Source organism: Hemibagrus wyckioides, linkage group LG12 (genome assembly GCF_019097595.1).
Source record: "Hemibagrus wyckioides isolate EC202008001 linkage group LG12, SWU_Hwy_1.0, whole genome shotgun sequence".
Lineage (NCBI taxonomy): Eukaryota > Metazoa > Chordata > Actinopteri > Siluriformes > Bagridae > Hemibagrus > Hemibagrus wyckioides.
This window is the reverse complement of record NC_080721.1, coordinates 15,235,450-15,251,404: the sequence shown is the minus strand read 5'-3', so window position 1 is coordinate 15,251,404 and position 15,955 is coordinate 15,235,450. Positions and strand designations below refer to the sequence as shown.

Here is a 15,955-nt window from a genome sequence, read left to right as displayed (position 1 = left end):
TAAGTCAAATAATAAAAACTGAATTACGTTATATAAACATATATCTGTTTGTCCTTATCTGATTTGTCTGTACAATGAGCTGCTTGTTAAAAACACAATATATTAAAGGGTGTGTGTGTGTGTGTATGTGTGTGACAGTAAAATTCTAAGTGCCTGCGTGGCGTTGATTAATCAGAGTTGATTAATCAACACCAGTGCAACTTAAGAACTTTTTATCCATTAATAGTTACACAGCGTGTTTTTTGAAGGTAGTTCCTGTTGTCACTTACATTACAGCAGCTATAAACAGCCGTTCCCTCACCAGCCTCCGAATTACAGGATCCAACATAATCACTCATTCTGCTCCAAATAACGCAGGCGGACGTGAAAGCGTGAGCGTTGCTGCTGTTTTAATAGATCACAAGACACGTTACATCACAGTGCAGTGAATCATCATCATCATCATCTGTATCATAACTAACATGTTTCTCTGATTAAATACGGCTTTAGATCTGATGTTACTAGAGTTTGAGTTGCATTTCATACACAAATAGCGTTCTTAATAATTTATCTGTTTATTCATTCATTCATACCAACCGTCATTTATCATTTGCTGAAGGTCATCTGCTTCGAGGCGTCTATTAGCAGCAGACACGACCCTCAGCGAATAATAAACAACACGACCATAACAAACATTCTTAAGGTACCAAAAATATTCACACACTATCAGTAACATTTAAAGCTACCCCCCCCCCCTTTTATAAATAAATGAGTCCAGGATGAACATGACCCTGTACGACTCCATAACACCGAACTCTTCTGCACACCATTCCCAGTATAAAAAACTCACTGGTGGAAGAGAGAACACTGAAAGGGACGTTTGCATAATGATCTCCTCAGAAACGTTCGGATCTTCCATCAGAGCATCTCGCTCCGCCTCGTCCCGCGCTACAGTCACATCAACACCACAGACATGCCATGAGCGAGCTGAAGAAACTCCAAAAACATTTCAAATAAAAGTCACAGTCATTAAATTATGTGAAATGCTGCAGCTCTTCTTCACTCATTTCACATGTTTCCGAATCTTATTAGACCTGATAAAATGGCATGAAAATAAAAGCCTCTCCTTCCCGTCACAGTTACTGCACATCGCTGCAGAGTTCTGGATTCTGATTGGCTGGAAGAGAAGGAGATGGTTTGTTTTCTATAACAGCATCAAAATCATAGGTTTATACGAATGCGTTCGTTCTGAGACTTTTTATCGTTTCTATAGTAACAGCTCGGACGCGGCGGTGGACGCTCCACTGATTATAAAGACATTACGAGACGTGTGGAAGGAGTCTCCGGTGTCAGCGCTTTGTAACAGTCTTTGCAACACTTCTGTGCAGTTTCTATGACAACATGACAAGCTGTGATGGTCTGAGAGAGAATACAGAGAGAGACTGATGAGTGTTTATAGCTGCTATAACAAGCAACAGCAGGAACTGACTTGTTTAAGTGTAACTGTAAACAGATTAAAATGTACCGTGTCGTTCTTTCAGCAATAAAAACTGTAATTCTTGCTAAATTACAGTGTTGTAAGAGGAGTAGACTCTTGAGGACATGCTGTTATAGGAAACTAATCCCCCTGAGGGCGGTGCCAGGAACTCCGCCCTGCACTGGGTTATGAGGAACCAAACTCATGCCATGACATCAGCGCTGTTTTATTTAAATTATTCTTGAATTCATCAAATCAAACGGCAGGGTTTTGATCTCAAGCACAAACACTTACATTAGCAACACTGATCAACATGCTATCACACACACACACGACTGTTTTATGAAGGAAAACAGCATGAGTGAGTGCGGTGACCTGTTTAACACCAATGAAGTTTAGCAGCAGACTATTTTAGCAGTGTGACGTTTTACACACACACACACACACACCTTATTCAACTAATGCATGAGCTAGTTTTGGTAGTAAAGTCATGTTTTACACTGCAGTGTGTTTGTGTGTGTGTCTGTGTGTTACACAGTTCTGAGCAGACTCTCAGGGTCTGATAGAGAGCAGTACAGTGTGTACCCCAGGTCGTCAACCTCTCGTGGCGTGAGCTCACACAACAGGTTGACCTTGTGGTCCAGGGCGCAGGGCAGTCTCCCGGCCTCTAGGTGTCCCACTAGTGCACGTATGAGCTGCGTGAAGCGTTCGGCCAGCACCTCGCGGCTCCAGTTGCGCTCACTCTCACACAGCAGGAGCACGGCGTTAGCGAGGTGACTGGCGTTCAGCGGCGTCAGCGCCGGGTTCAGTTTGCAAACGGCTTTGGCAATTTTGAGGCAAACGCAGCGGCAGCCATCATCGTCTCGGTCCAGAGCCAGCAGCTTCGTGGTTTCCGCCGACCAAAAGCTCTGCCTCCAGAGGTTCTCTCGCTCGCGGTGAGGTTTGGCGATTAGAGACACAGCATCCTCTGAGACGAGCAGGGGCAGGAAGTCGACGTGGAGCCGTCGCTCCGAGTCGTACTGCACCTCCAGAGAGAGCGTGAGCGCCTCTGTGTGTGACGGGACGGCAGGACGGACCACGTAGCCCAGCACGCTGCCAATCGCCGGCCAGTTCATACACCCTGTCACCAACTTCTCAAACACCTCCAGCACGCTCTTCGGTGAGAGGTAACCGCCGATCAGGCAGCGGTCCCAGTAGCTACTGCCACGAGGGAAGTACTCCAAGTTCTCACGACGCACGAGCCAGAACCCGGGAACGTTCATGATGGTCTCCTCACCAGGAATGAATGACCACAAACTCTTCTCCAGGATCAGAGGAACCATCAGCTGAGCATGATCCGCTGACACCACCTACAGAGACAGGATATTATTTGGTATCATTATTATTATTATTATTATTATTATTATTATTATTATTATTATCATCATTAGAATCTTGTTGTTGCTGAGTGCTGACCTGTAGATCATGGTAGAGGCTGCCGCTGAGGTACATGTCTCGGAGCGGCATGTCTGGCACTTTGGTGTGGATGAAAGCTCGGAGCTCTGCACAGATTTCGAGGGCAGCATGTCGAGCTGCCTGCTGCTCCTCAGGCGAGATGTTTACACGCTCGTGATAAAACGCCCACAGGTGCTCCTGCAGGGACAGACGCATACGCCCTCGCTGCAGCGCTGCTTTACTACTGCTCCTGCTGCTGCTGCTGGGACGTCCTGCTGTCCTCCGTGGAAAATCTGAACACACACACACACGCAGACACACACTATATTGGTTAAAATGCCACCTGATGAGAACAGATTGAAGTATTTAACAATGCAGTGAGTGTGGTATAAATAATAAGCAGCACTTTACCGGGCTGGAAGGAGCTGGAGGACGTGGGGAGTGTCTGCAGTGACCGACTGACGTTCTGCTTCATGTCGTGGTTCAGCGTCCGTGGCGATGACCCCAGCCAGCTTGGCTCCTCCCAGCTCCTCTTTCCTGATTGGTTGGCCTTTGTGGGGCTTGTGGGAGCGCTGAGGGTTCGGTCATACATCTGAGACAAACGACACACAAGACGAGTGTTCAGTGAGGAGCTCAGAGAGGAGAAAGACAAAGACCAGGAGACACTCTACGTCTGACTGAGAATCTTTAAAGGTCAAAAGGACGTGCAAATGGTTTATGAAATCTATGGAACTTATAAACTGGGTAACCTACAGAACCCTAGGAACAGGAAACCTTTAATCATATATGAATTCAGAATCCTGTTGAATAAATAGTCTGAAGGCTCGAAAAAAGTAAACCTGTAGAACATAAGGACTGTGTAATCTACACACACACACACTCTCTCTCTCTCAACTCTCTCTCACCCTCTTGACTGCGAGTGTAGCGATGCCCAGCATGGCGGCTCCTCCGACCCCCAGCACAAGTTTGGCGTTGGACAGCACAAAGTCAATGGCTGAGCCGAGGCCGTTGTCATCTTTCTTTCCTTTTCGATCTCCGTTCACTCCTGCCATCCTTCACCAGAGAGAGAGAGAGAGAGAGAGAGAGAGAGAGCGAGTTAGTGCACCCCAGTGAGTCTCCTGCACTCCTCTGTAAGCTGAATCACTGCAGTGATGTTTGTGTAACAGGACAAGTACCTGCTGCTTGTTAACGTGGCTCTGTTCTAGACCAGTCCGCCCAGACGGCTGGTGAGGAAGAACTGCCCCCTCTTCAGCGCCTCCTCTTTTTCTCGAGGCTCACTGAGAGACTGGCAGCGTCTGAACTCGCGGGCGATGGCACGTCTGTAGTAGTTGCGGTCGGTGTACTGCAGGTGGCGCCCTGCACGGAGCAGCGCTCTGTACAGCTCCAGCACGGCGCCGCGGGACCAGCCGCCCATCAGGGAGAGCTCTCAGAGTCTCTCTCACACACACACACCTACAGGACATGGAATAGAGACCATGGAATGAAGCCCCGCCCACCATTGTATTATTACAGATTAATAACAAAAAAATAAATAACTTAAACAAGAAGTGTAATGAGCTTTTAATAGCAAGACACCTCAGGAACTCACATCAGTCATATTTCATATTTCTGATGAAACTGATAAAAGAATCTACAGAACCTCTGTTTTTATATCTAACAGTAAAAATGTTTTATTTCCCCGGTTCTGTTTATTTGTGTCAACTACATTTTCCATTCCTCAGCAAATCCGTCCATGTAACAAACACATCCTGTTAAGTGATCATCTTCTTCTTCTTCTGGCTTTTCCCTTCAGGGGTCTCCACAGCGAATCATCTCTCTCCACCTCTCGCTATCTTCTCCATCCTCAACACTTACACCCACTAGCTTCATATCCTCATTTATTACATCCATATACCTCCTGTTTGTCCTTCCTCTTTTCCTCCTGCCTGGCAGCTCCATGTCCAACATTCTCCTACCAATATACTCACTCTCCCTCCTCTGGACATGTCCAAAGCATTAAGTGATCATAGAAAAGTGCATTTTCTCTTCTAGGGGTCAGTTCAGGTGTCATGTTGATCTATGTGCAGATGTTTTTCATACAAACACACAGTGTCTGTACAGCGAAGTCAACATTGTTATAATAAAGCAGGGAAAGCACAAGTTTCTGGTTTTATGAATTATGCAAATTCACATACATTTAACTAAACGAAGCCTTGTTTACATAAATAGATGCTGGGATTCACTTTTGAAGAATTGTAAACAGCTATTAAAATATCAGCCGTGTGGTTTTGTTAAGATCAGATGGAGGTTGTGCGAGATGTGAGGACGTTCTCGGGGGATTAGTCCACCATCCTGTGGCTTTTTAACACACAGACCAGTGAAAAAAGACACCACCAACAATCCCTTTCAGCTCTTCATCTCCAGGTTCTCTCATGACTCCTGCTGAGTTCTGGGTTCTGATTGGCCAGAAGCTGTTGATCAGTTTCCTGTAACAGCAGCAGCGCAGGTCTGTACGCTTTCTACAGAGAGACTTTATTCACAGAGACAGTTTATTCAGGAGGTCACGCTTCTACACTCTCTCACGTAATGGCTTCGTTCCCTGAACAGGTCCACGTTTTAAATAGCAGCACTGTGTTAAGTACAACCTTCCCAACACCTATTACAGTAATAACACGTGCGGCGTTATAACTCATTTATAACACCCACCACAGCGCGAGACACATAGAGTTCTGAGACATTTACCCAGAGTGTGATTTCTGTAAAAACTCTAATTTAATCACAACGATTAATCAACGCATAGCCTATGAATTAATAATAATAATTCTTATCAATAATATCAATAATAATAATAATAATAATAATAATAAGGCACCAAGCATTTAAAAATGGAACAGTTAGAGCTAGGTGGCTAACTCGCTAGCTAGCACCTCACTCGGTGACCTTTAACAGCTAAAAACATCAACGGAACTAAAGTTCTTAAATGAAAATATCTAACCTCTCCAAACACTGAAACAATCACTTTTTAATACATTTAACAGAAATGCTTACGATTAAAGAAGTTTATAAAACGTTTCGTCCTTTATTCCGAGGCGGAGCTGCAAACTCCCCTCAGATCCGGCACCGGAAGACCCACACCACGTGACCCTACGACAAGCGAGAATGATTTCCGGAGGACAAAACGTTTAGATCTATAAATATTTTTCGAAACTTAAATTGTACTTATACTATAATGAAGCTACACCTGTTGAAAGAAATGTCAATAATATACCATTTAAATATTATATATATATATTTTTAAATAATAAGAACAGCATATGCAAATAAGTCAGCGTGACGCTAAACGGGTGTTATTTACATATGATTTGCATATCACACGGCAATTCCATCAACACTTTACATAATGTCGTTTTTACACAACTGTCCTAGAAAATAGTGTCGTTTATCTAAAAGCGAATCAATCAATCAATCAATCAATCAAACAAAGCCCTACTCACACACATGAGACACTGATAAAATATCACTGGATAAATATGAATAAAATCCTGTCCTTGTACATGTGAGACATCGGTTTAAGAAAAGTTTTCATGGGCAAGGAAATAATAACGTTTATGATCTTTTTTTTTTTTTTTTTACACTTTCTAAATAATTTAAGACTTTATCCAGAGAGATAAATCCCCCCATAACTCTTAATGTGCTGGAATGATTCCTGTTCTTAAAATCCGGGTCTGTAAGGAGAGACAGTAGCACTGAGTCTTCAGCGAGGGTTGAGTTCTCAGGCGAGAGATGGCATGTGGATGGTCAGAGAGTCACATGGTTCCTGAAGCTCCTTATTATTGGAAATCTGATCACAGAGATGACCAGAATGATAAAAGACCCTTTGTCCCATTAAACTATTTGGCTAAAAGAAGATAAATGGCAAATTAACCGGTGAAGGAATAAAGAGATTCACAGGATTCTAGAGTGCCTATAATTAGCACCACCACTTCAGATGATAGCTCCTCAGAGCTCTTGTAAAAAAATAAGGCAAAATGAAGTGCCTAATTATTACACATAAAAGATATACAGAATATTTAAAGTGCATTTTCACATCCCTGTACATATCTGGAAATAAAGTTAAAATATACTTTTTATAGTTTATCCCCCAAAATGTAAAGCAACAACTTTTAAATGATACTTTAGCATGCTGCAAGTTTAAGTTGTCTTGTATTTGTCACATATACATTACTGCACAGTGAAATTATTTCTTCTCATATCCAGTCCTTGGAGGTTCGGGTCAGAGCGAAGGGTCAGCCACAATGCAGCACCCCTGGAGCAGGTGGGGGTTAGGGGCCTTGCTCAGGGGCCCAACGGTGGCAGCTTGACGGTGCTGGGGCTTGAACCCCGATCTTCTGGTCAATGACCCAGAGTCTTAACCACTTAATGTGTTCTAAAATAAAGTCACCAATGTTTACCCCTTCCAAAATGGCACGCTAACTATTCATAAATTTTGTAACCCAGATATTTCCTTATTAATAAGATTTTCTTTGCAGCAAATATGCCTGAATATATAATAAAATGAAAACTTTCTACATAAAAACCATACTTCTATAAAGATGTATATAGTCAATATGTGGTTTGAAAACCTTTTTTTTTTTCCTTTTTCAAAAAGTACCGTCAGCTGTGACATGAGGATTGTGTGCAGTTTTATAAGGAAACGAGTTATGTTTTATGGAGCATGCTGGAGAATCTGAATATCACACTCACTTTTTTTTAGGTTAAACCCAACAGACTTCTATTTTTTTTCCATCTGAAATGTGCATAAATATGTAAAAGATGCTTTCTTTACTAACTTACAAACATTTTTTGCAACGTTTAACTTTGTATTTAGATTTGTCCTAAACATAAGAGACCACATCTGCATAGCTGTGTAGTTGTTTCAGACATTTACACTCTACGGCATAAGTGTTGACGCGGTTTGTGTTGCTACGTTGGCGATTTGGACTGAACAGAACGGGGAGGTGAACAGATGGGGCAGTGACGGACTCCGCCTGTACGGGGAGGTGGGAAATTAAATTCGGTAATTAAAGTCACTCGGTCTGCGTTACAGACTTCATCCTGTTCAACTTCTGCAACAAAACCGGAGTTTGCTTCAGCACACAACTGTGGTCTGACATTCTGCTCTCAGGTGAGTCAAAATTCTATTCAGATAGATAGATCATATATAAAATCTGTGATATATAATAACTATAAATGCATCAAAATATCCAGATTTAGAAAAATTGAGAAATTTCATCCCACAGTGCTGTATAGTTCTGGAATCTGATTGGTCAGAAGGTTTTCCTTTATTTCCCACATTAAACAGATTCAAAGCGTATGTAAGCAGTAATAGAGTGACGTTTTATGAAAGGAGACAAAATACAAAAAAATTTAATTTATACTAAACCTTTTGGAAACTCTGAGCATCTGTTTCTAAACTGCCAACTTGTTTACTTTTCTTTCAGCAGTGAATGTTATTTCTGTCAAACAAAAAGAAAATCTCACAACTGGGTGGACTGTTTAGTTATATATTGAAATGTGCCTAAAATATGTTTAGGTGCTGCTAAGAATACAAAATAATTATCATTGTCAGAAATATCATTGTAAAATAAAAAGCATCCTTATCAGACAAACTCATATTAAAGCCCCAGTGCCATGTTTCCATGAAGACGTGATACACAAACACCGTGCTAGGCTAATTAGGTTGGAAACAAAAGTGTCTCTCATGCATTAAGTAAAATTTCATCTTAGAGTATCCTGTGGGTTGCATTAGAATTTCACTGAAACATGAGGAAGCGCTGGTTTGTGAAAATGAGATAATGAACTTATTGAATTTTCGCCTAAACAATGAAGTGCTGCAGATCATGTGAACTGTGAGGAGATCGTTACAGTCATAATTTATAACCAAGTCACATGTCCGGCGCTGTACTTACCACAACAGTTACCGTAGCAAAATAAGAACAAACAAAAAAACTAAATGTGGATAAATAATCTTGAGAGAAATAACAGATGAATAGCAGGACAGAACAAAACCCAACATCTCCAGAGATATAAGCAGAAGTGAATGTACTGTGATCGGAAGTCAGGTGGAAATGAATTTGCAAAAATCTGTGGTGCAATACTTCTGCACCCAACTGTTAAACACATGCTCATTATCTTTTTTAGATACTGTGTTAAGTGATAATTTACAGATAATCTGGTTTAAGAAGTGATCAAAAAAATCTGGCCCTGGGTTCTCTTGTCCTCAGGATGGCGCTTCTCGATTACCCCGTTCCCGACTTAGACATCACTTTGAAAGAAGCGAGCCGGGTGCTTCAGCTCGTCCTGACTCCAGAGGAGTACACCCACTATAAAAGTGCTCTTACTCAGCAAACAGAAGCTCTCAAGGGTATACACAAGCAGCTGAAATCCAGCATCTCCTGCCATGAGAACTGGGTGACCGATCAATTCAAACAGCGTCTCCTGTCCAGTTTCGACTCTCTGCCGACCTCCACAGCGATTCCCTCTGTGCTGCCTCCATCCAAAGCCAGTGGAGAGAGTGTACAGCTTGAGAGGGCTACGACTCTGCTGTGGGCTGTAGCCAAACTGTACAGTGAGCCCTGGCTTGTTGAGGGAGATGTACCTACAGAACGCACGCAGCAGTCAGAGATGTTTGCTGCCAGTCGTTTACCAGGCAAACATCAGGATCAGATAAAGGTAAATATGTGGTGTTTAAACCTCTTTTCAGACAGAATTAGGTTTAAAAAGTGTAAATTAAACAGTTTAAATTATGTACTTATTACTTGAGTATTTCAGGGATTTAGTCCTGCCTGAAATGTTCCTTTCTACAAAATAAGAAATAACTGCAAGTAATATACATCTACCATGTTGGTACAGACAGCATTTGTTGCATGTGACATACAGACACACAGCCACATCCCTTACAACAAACGCATATATTAAAGATCAAAACAATCAGTAGGGCTTTTCACACTTGAATTGTTAACCCTGGACCATCCTAAACCCCGGATAAACAGAATCATGGGTTATCTGTAATCACGTTTCACGCTGCTCATACTATACCTGGGATTGACTCATAATCCTGGGTATTCATTAACAGACATTGCACACTGTACATTCCCAAACCCCGGGTTAACATTCTTATTTGTATATTTGCGGTGTCACTGTCACTGATTGGACGAACAGTAGGCAACCTGTTTACATGGCTTTTTCTGCGTCTTGCTGGTTATTAAAAAAAAATGTCAAAAAATGTTATGTAGGTCTTTAGCCATTTTAAGCCACATGAGACACACAAAGGCAAGAAAACAAAGACGACAAACAGAGAAAAGTGTGTGAATATTTCTTTGAATTTCTTTTAAGTGTGGAGAGATTAGTATTTGCTTGTACAGTAGCATCATTGTTTAGAGTCACATCCTCATTTCGGAAATTATGGGTGGCTCCCAGAAGTCATCACTGGTAGTGTTTCATTGCAAGCGTTACATTTACTGACAGTGACCGGATACGCCACTTTCGAATGACACAAACAACTTTTATTTATTTAGTAAATGCTTTGAGACACCACATTATAAAAGTCAACACTTCTCTACGAAATGCTATTGATGCAGAACGGAGTCGCAATTACATTGTAGCGCCTAGCAACCAACAATGGAGTATAGCTAAATTTGTCAGTCAGTTCCTTAAATACTCTCTTAAAATATTTTTCACCATGCCTTCCGATTTGTCTTGAACAGACTTTTCTCACCATAACTGTAAGAATAATACCGCCTCCTTATCACTGCAGTTAACATGCTTTCCGTCTTTTGACATTTCTTACCTTTCTCTCATGAGCTGCTCTTTACATGATGCGTGTTTCCTGTTACTGATGTGACATGAGCCTCGCTGTTACATTTCTGATTGGCTGTCTGTTGCCAAGTGTTCAGCAGCAACAAGCAAACACCGTTTGGTTTCACACCGAACAAACTTAGGACCACAATGTGGGGTTAACACCGCAAATGCGCTACTAAATGCATTTCATAACCCGGGGTAAAAAGTGGCACTAACACCACTTTCAAATTACAGGTGTGAAAGCGCAGTGTGAAAAGCCCTAGTGTGTATTAAAATGAATCATCCGACATATACCCACTATTCAAATCTCATCTGAATAGTACATATGAATATACTTCAATAAATAACAGTACAACTATTCAAATTTTATTCTCAGGTGTATCCAGAAAGCCTCCATGCCATCGTGATCTGCCAGGGAGGTGTATTCCCAATTCAGATTATACAGAGTTGTAGCGAATCAGGCAAGATCTCGCCTGTGCCACTTCTTAAACTCTACACCCAGTTAGCTCATGTAATCCATCTTCCAACTGCATTGACTGTTCAGGATCCTTCTACAATTTGTGGTCTGTCTGCTCTTAATCGTCAAGCATGGTACGCTGTTAGGGAGGAGATCCTGAAAGCTGGCAGTGAAGCAGCAGGATCACTTGGAGTGATGGATAGTGCTATTCTAGCTCTGTCACTGGAAGACTGCTCTGCACCTGTGGATCTGGCAAATACCCTCAATGTGGTCCGTTTGGGAGTTGGGAACAGCCAGTGTCTGAGGTACTATGACAAGGTATGTGGTAAAAATGTGGATGCTTTAGAAACTCACTCCATTGCAATTGAGAAACAACTTTGCTTCATTAAAAGGTACAAGTGCATTGAAATTTATATGCAATTATGAACATTTTGTTTACAGGTGGTAAACATGGTGGTGTTCAAAGATGGTGTTGCGGGCATGCTATTTGAACACAGTGCCCTGGATGGCATGGTGGCTGGCCTTGTGGTTGGACGTGTATGGAAAATTTCAGAGTCTCTAACTATTGAGCATATAGACAGATCAGATGATACCGTTTCCCTCCCAAAACCTCTCCAGTTCCCACTAGGAGGTATTAAACTGCTGGATCAACCACTTTACCCCCTTTCAGAAGCAAGTAACCCCATTGTTACTTTTGAAGTTTCATCTTACCCAGATGTTTTCACAACTCTAAGGAGTCACAGAGGATTATATGATGCATGGATCAATTTTGCATTGCAGCTCTCTCTGAGGCAAACTCTTGGAGAATCAGCTGATCGGTACATCATGGTGACCCCTACTCATATGCGACACTACAAACATGGTCGCTGTGATCCCACATATTCAGTCACAATGCTGTCTCGTCAGCTAGTTACAGCCCTGGAGTCCTGCATTGGGCCAGATGATGTCCCTCACTATACCAGAGAGCTTTTTCAACAGTTCCACTTAGCATTCATGGAGCACAAAAAACATATCAAAGCTACCAAAAGTGGTAGCGGTGTAGGACCTCATTTAGCTGTCTTGCGCAATGGTCTATCTCAAGACAACCCGCTTAAGAAATTTCTAGATCTTTTTGGATGCCCCTCCATCTACCTAACTGGTTCAGATCTGATGGAAGGTGTTGAATGTGCTGTTGGCAATGTCTATGCAACTGACCAGCTAGCTGTTACATATCTTGGCAAGAAGGACAAGGTCCGAATTGTGCTGAATGCAAAGGGAACATTTGCTGGCATCTTAGGAAAACTCAACCAGTGTCTTGAGTTAAATATAAAGTCAGTGATGCTTCTTGCAGTAAGGTATGCAATTGCTGGGCAGATGGAGGCCATTGAATGCCTTCTGGGAACTGAGAAAGAAAGAAATGGCACAGCAGCAGATGGGTTCACAAATAATTGGAATAAATTGGTGGACAAACAATCTCCAGACTCTACTTTATCAGGAAAGTCAGATTTCACTCTGGTCATTCATGGTGGAGCAGGGGAGGAAATGATGATGAACAATAAGGTGGTCAGGGTTATTGAATTTGCCCTTCACACAGCACTTACACTGGGAGCGCAAGTGCTAACCCAGGGAGGCAGCAGTCTGGATGCAGTGCAGCGAAGTGTCACTGCTTTAGAAGACTGTTTCTTATTTAATGCAGGCAAGGGCTCTGTGTACAACCAAAATGGCCAGCATGAGTTGGAGGCTTCCATTGTGGATGGCCACAAAAAGAACTCGGGGTCAGTGGCTTGCTTGTACAATGTAAAGAACCCAGTGAAAGCAGCCCGTTATGTCATGGATAAGAGCAACCATGCATTACTAACTGGAGATGGTGCTCAGGAGTTTTTGCAGGGTCTCTCAGAAAAAGAAAAGCCAGTGAAAACAGACTACTTTCACACTGACATCAGATATAAGGAACTTGCAGGGAAACTCAGTGGAAGTACAAACAACCATCCTCAAACTGTAGGTGCAGTTGCTCTGGATTGTTGGGGCAAGCTAGCAGCAGCCACATCCACAGGGGGCTTAGTAGGCAAGTGGAAAGGTAGAGTTGGAGACACAGCGATTGTCGGAGCTGGAATATATGCTGATGATAAACTTGCTGTTACATGCACTGGTGATGGTGACGCATTCTTACGTCAAACAGTTGCTCATAAAGTAGCTAGTCTCTATAACCTCAAAGGGTACAATCTGAGACAAGCCTGTCGAGAAGTAATTTATGAGGTTCTGGGTGCAAAATGTGCCGGAATCATTGCTGTTGACCACAAAGGTGAAGCTGTAGTTGAGACAAATGCTGGGGTAATGTTTGTTGCATCAATGAAAAGTGGTATTGCTCAAGCTGAAGTCTTCAGACCTATGATGAACTTCGCAAATGTAATTTGGGAAAATGATGAACTAGTAGCTTATTTGCATTCTGAACCCTGGACCCCAGGAACAACCATTCTAACCCGAAAAGCCTTAAATGGGCCAAACAGTATTTTTCACTTAACAGTGCCTGACTATGTGGCAATGTTTTTAGAGGCACAAACAGTTGCTAACTTGCTTTGTGAGAAACTAGGAGTGTACAGATGTGCTCTTATGCTTAGACCCCAACCAGACAAGCCTGCTTTTATCAAAATCCTGCCTCTTTATGGCCTAGAACCCAACTGGAAGGCTTATCTTGCCAGGGAAGAAGAATTCCACACACACGACCCTGGCTGCTGTAGTTCAAAGAATGGCCCACGTTGTGAGGATGAATTCCTTGACCAAGTCCAAGCAAAGATCAAGGCTCAGCTCCCAACACCCAATGCTCCATCTTACTATGATTTCCATGGAGATCCATCTCACAGTGAACTTTTTTCACACATTGTGAGAGGGGAGGAGCAACACTGGCGTGTGTGGGAAGATAATCAACATGTAGCCTTTCTTACCCCATTCCCCAACACACCTGGCCTTACAGTTCTGGTTCCAAGAAAACCTCTATCAAGTGACATCTTCCGTCTTGGCAAGAACGACTACATAGCCCTCATCTTGGCCGCACGGAAAGTTGCCCAACTTCTGGAAAAGGGAATGGGGGCTAGAGGTGTAGCCCTCATATTTGAAGGTTTGGAAATAAACTATGCCCATGCCAAGTTGATTCCAATTGTCACAAAACCAGGTGAAATGCCTCCCACTGTGCCTCCTCAGTTCTGCCCAATCTATCCTGGGTATGTCACATCTCTCGATGGTCCTCCAGCAAGTGCAGATTCTCTTAAAAAGATCCACACAAAAATCACAAAGACAACTCCACCCCGAACTTGGGAAAACCCTAAAAACCACTCCATATTAGCCATTAAGAGCCAATGGTACCGCAATCTCTTTCAGATCCAAAATACTCTATTCCACAGTACAGTTGATTACTTTAGTAACAAATGCAAGTACTCATATGCACTGACACCAATCACAACTGACACCATTTCTTCACCAATGGGTCTAGGGTCTGACTCTGAGCCTGTTTTTGTCAATATGCTTGGCCAAGATGTGTACTTGGCTGACTCCATGCAATTTGTCCTAGAATACTTCTTACGATTTCAAGAGGGGCTTCCAGGGACATACTATGTCTCCCCCAGTTTTCGAGGAGAGGACCCTGATGCTACTCATTTGAATCAGTTTTACCATGTTGAGTGTGAGCTGCTTGGTGACATGGATGCAGCTATTAGCATCGCAGAAGGCTATGTGGTCCACTTGACACAGGCAATGTTAAAAAATCACTCAAAGATCATCCTAAGTGCAGCAGGAACGCTGTCTCATGCACAGGATCTGTTGACGAGTTTGGAGAAACCACTCCCAAGGGTGACTCTGGAACAAGCTATTCCAATGATGCCATCCTCTGACTGTATTGAATGGGTACAAGATGGGCAGCCTCAGTTTGGCAGAAAGCTTACTCGCAAAGGAGAAGCAGTCTTGATTGAAAAGTATGGCGGTGCTGTTTGGTTGACAGAAATGGATCACCTCAGTGTACCTTTCTACCAAGCTTATGTTAAAGGCTCTAGTGAAACCAAAGCAAAGGCAGCTGATTTGCTCTTGTGGTTGGGGGAGACAGTAGGGCTTGGGGAACGGCACTGCACCCCCGAGATGGTTCAAGAAGCCCTACGACACCATGCAGTGCCAGAGGAATCATATAAATGGTACATCAACATGAGGAAAGTCATACCTTTGTCAACAAGTGGTTGGGGCATGGGTACAGAAAGGTACCTGTGTTGGCTACTGCAGCACAATGATGTTAGAGACATGCAGATCATCCCCCGAATGAAAGCCAAGAAATACCTGCCTTAAAATACACTATTAAGTCTTTGAAGTAATAAAGAAATATACTTTTTGTAACAATTACACAATTCCCATTGAAGGTTAGTTTTAAAAAGCAAGACATAAACATAATTTACATGATTTGATCCTGTACAGTGACACGTAAGATTCCACATATTACGATGATTTTTATGACCACATATATGAAATTAGATTTAAATTAAGTATTCATGTATGTCTTTCAGATATTGTGCAATGATGCTCAATAAAAATAAACATTGCATTCTATAAAAGTATGTATCTCAGCTTGTACACCTAATCACTAAGTAAGGAACATGGGTATGTGACATCATCAGTAAATTAGATCTTTTCATTTCTTGGCAACTTTGTTTTCTGAATTATGGAAAATATCAATAAAACCATTATGATACCCATAAAAGTGTCTCTGTTTTATGTGAGCTGTTTCATCTGAATTGTTCTGATCTGAATTGAGATAATTCAATTGTTGGTGAAAA

General features: G+C 42.3%; 3 protein-coding genes across 3 annotated transcripts; 1 reads left to right on the top strand and 2 right to left on the bottom strand.

Annotated features, from left to right (window-relative positions):
* Positions 1–372: 372 nt before the first annotated feature.
* mief1 (mitochondrial elongation factor 1) lies at positions 373–3,942 on the bottom strand. The gene is made up of 4 exons (XM_058404506.1): positions 3,796–3,942; positions 3,302–3,482; positions 2,912–3,183; positions 373–2,805 (listed from the first exon to the last, which is right to left on the bottom strand). The coding sequence occupies exons 1-4, from the start codon at positions 3,940–3,942 to the stop codon at positions 1,987–1,989; spliced, it is 1,419 nt and encodes a 472-aa protein (XP_058260489.1). The 3' UTR covers positions 373–1,986.
* A 149-nt stretch (positions 3,943–4,091) lies between these two features.
* LOC131362495 (mitochondrial ribosome and complex I assembly factor AltMIEF1-like) lies at positions 4,092–6,052 on the bottom strand. The gene is made up of 2 exons (XM_058404509.1): positions 5,918–6,052; positions 4,092–4,342 (listed from the first exon to the last, which is right to left on the bottom strand). The coding sequence occupies exon 2, from the start codon at positions 4,302–4,304 to the stop codon at positions 4,092–4,094; it is 213 nt and encodes a 70-aa protein (XP_058260492.1). The 5' UTR covers positions 4,305–4,342; positions 5,918–6,052.
* A 1,830-nt stretch (positions 6,053–7,882) lies between these two features.
* si:ch211-256m1.8 (uncharacterized) lies at positions 7,883–15,867 on the top strand. Its single transcript, XM_058404505.1, has 4 exons — positions 7,883–8,033; positions 9,133–9,580; positions 11,085–11,483; positions 11,607–15,867. Exons 2-4 carry the CDS (start codon positions 9,134–9,136, stop codon positions 15,468–15,470), a joined length of 4,710 nt encoding a protein of 1,569 aa, XP_058260488.1. The 5' UTR covers positions 7,883–8,033; position 9,133; the 3' UTR covers positions 15,471–15,867.
* The last annotated feature ends 88 nt before the right edge of the window (positions 15,868–15,955 follow it).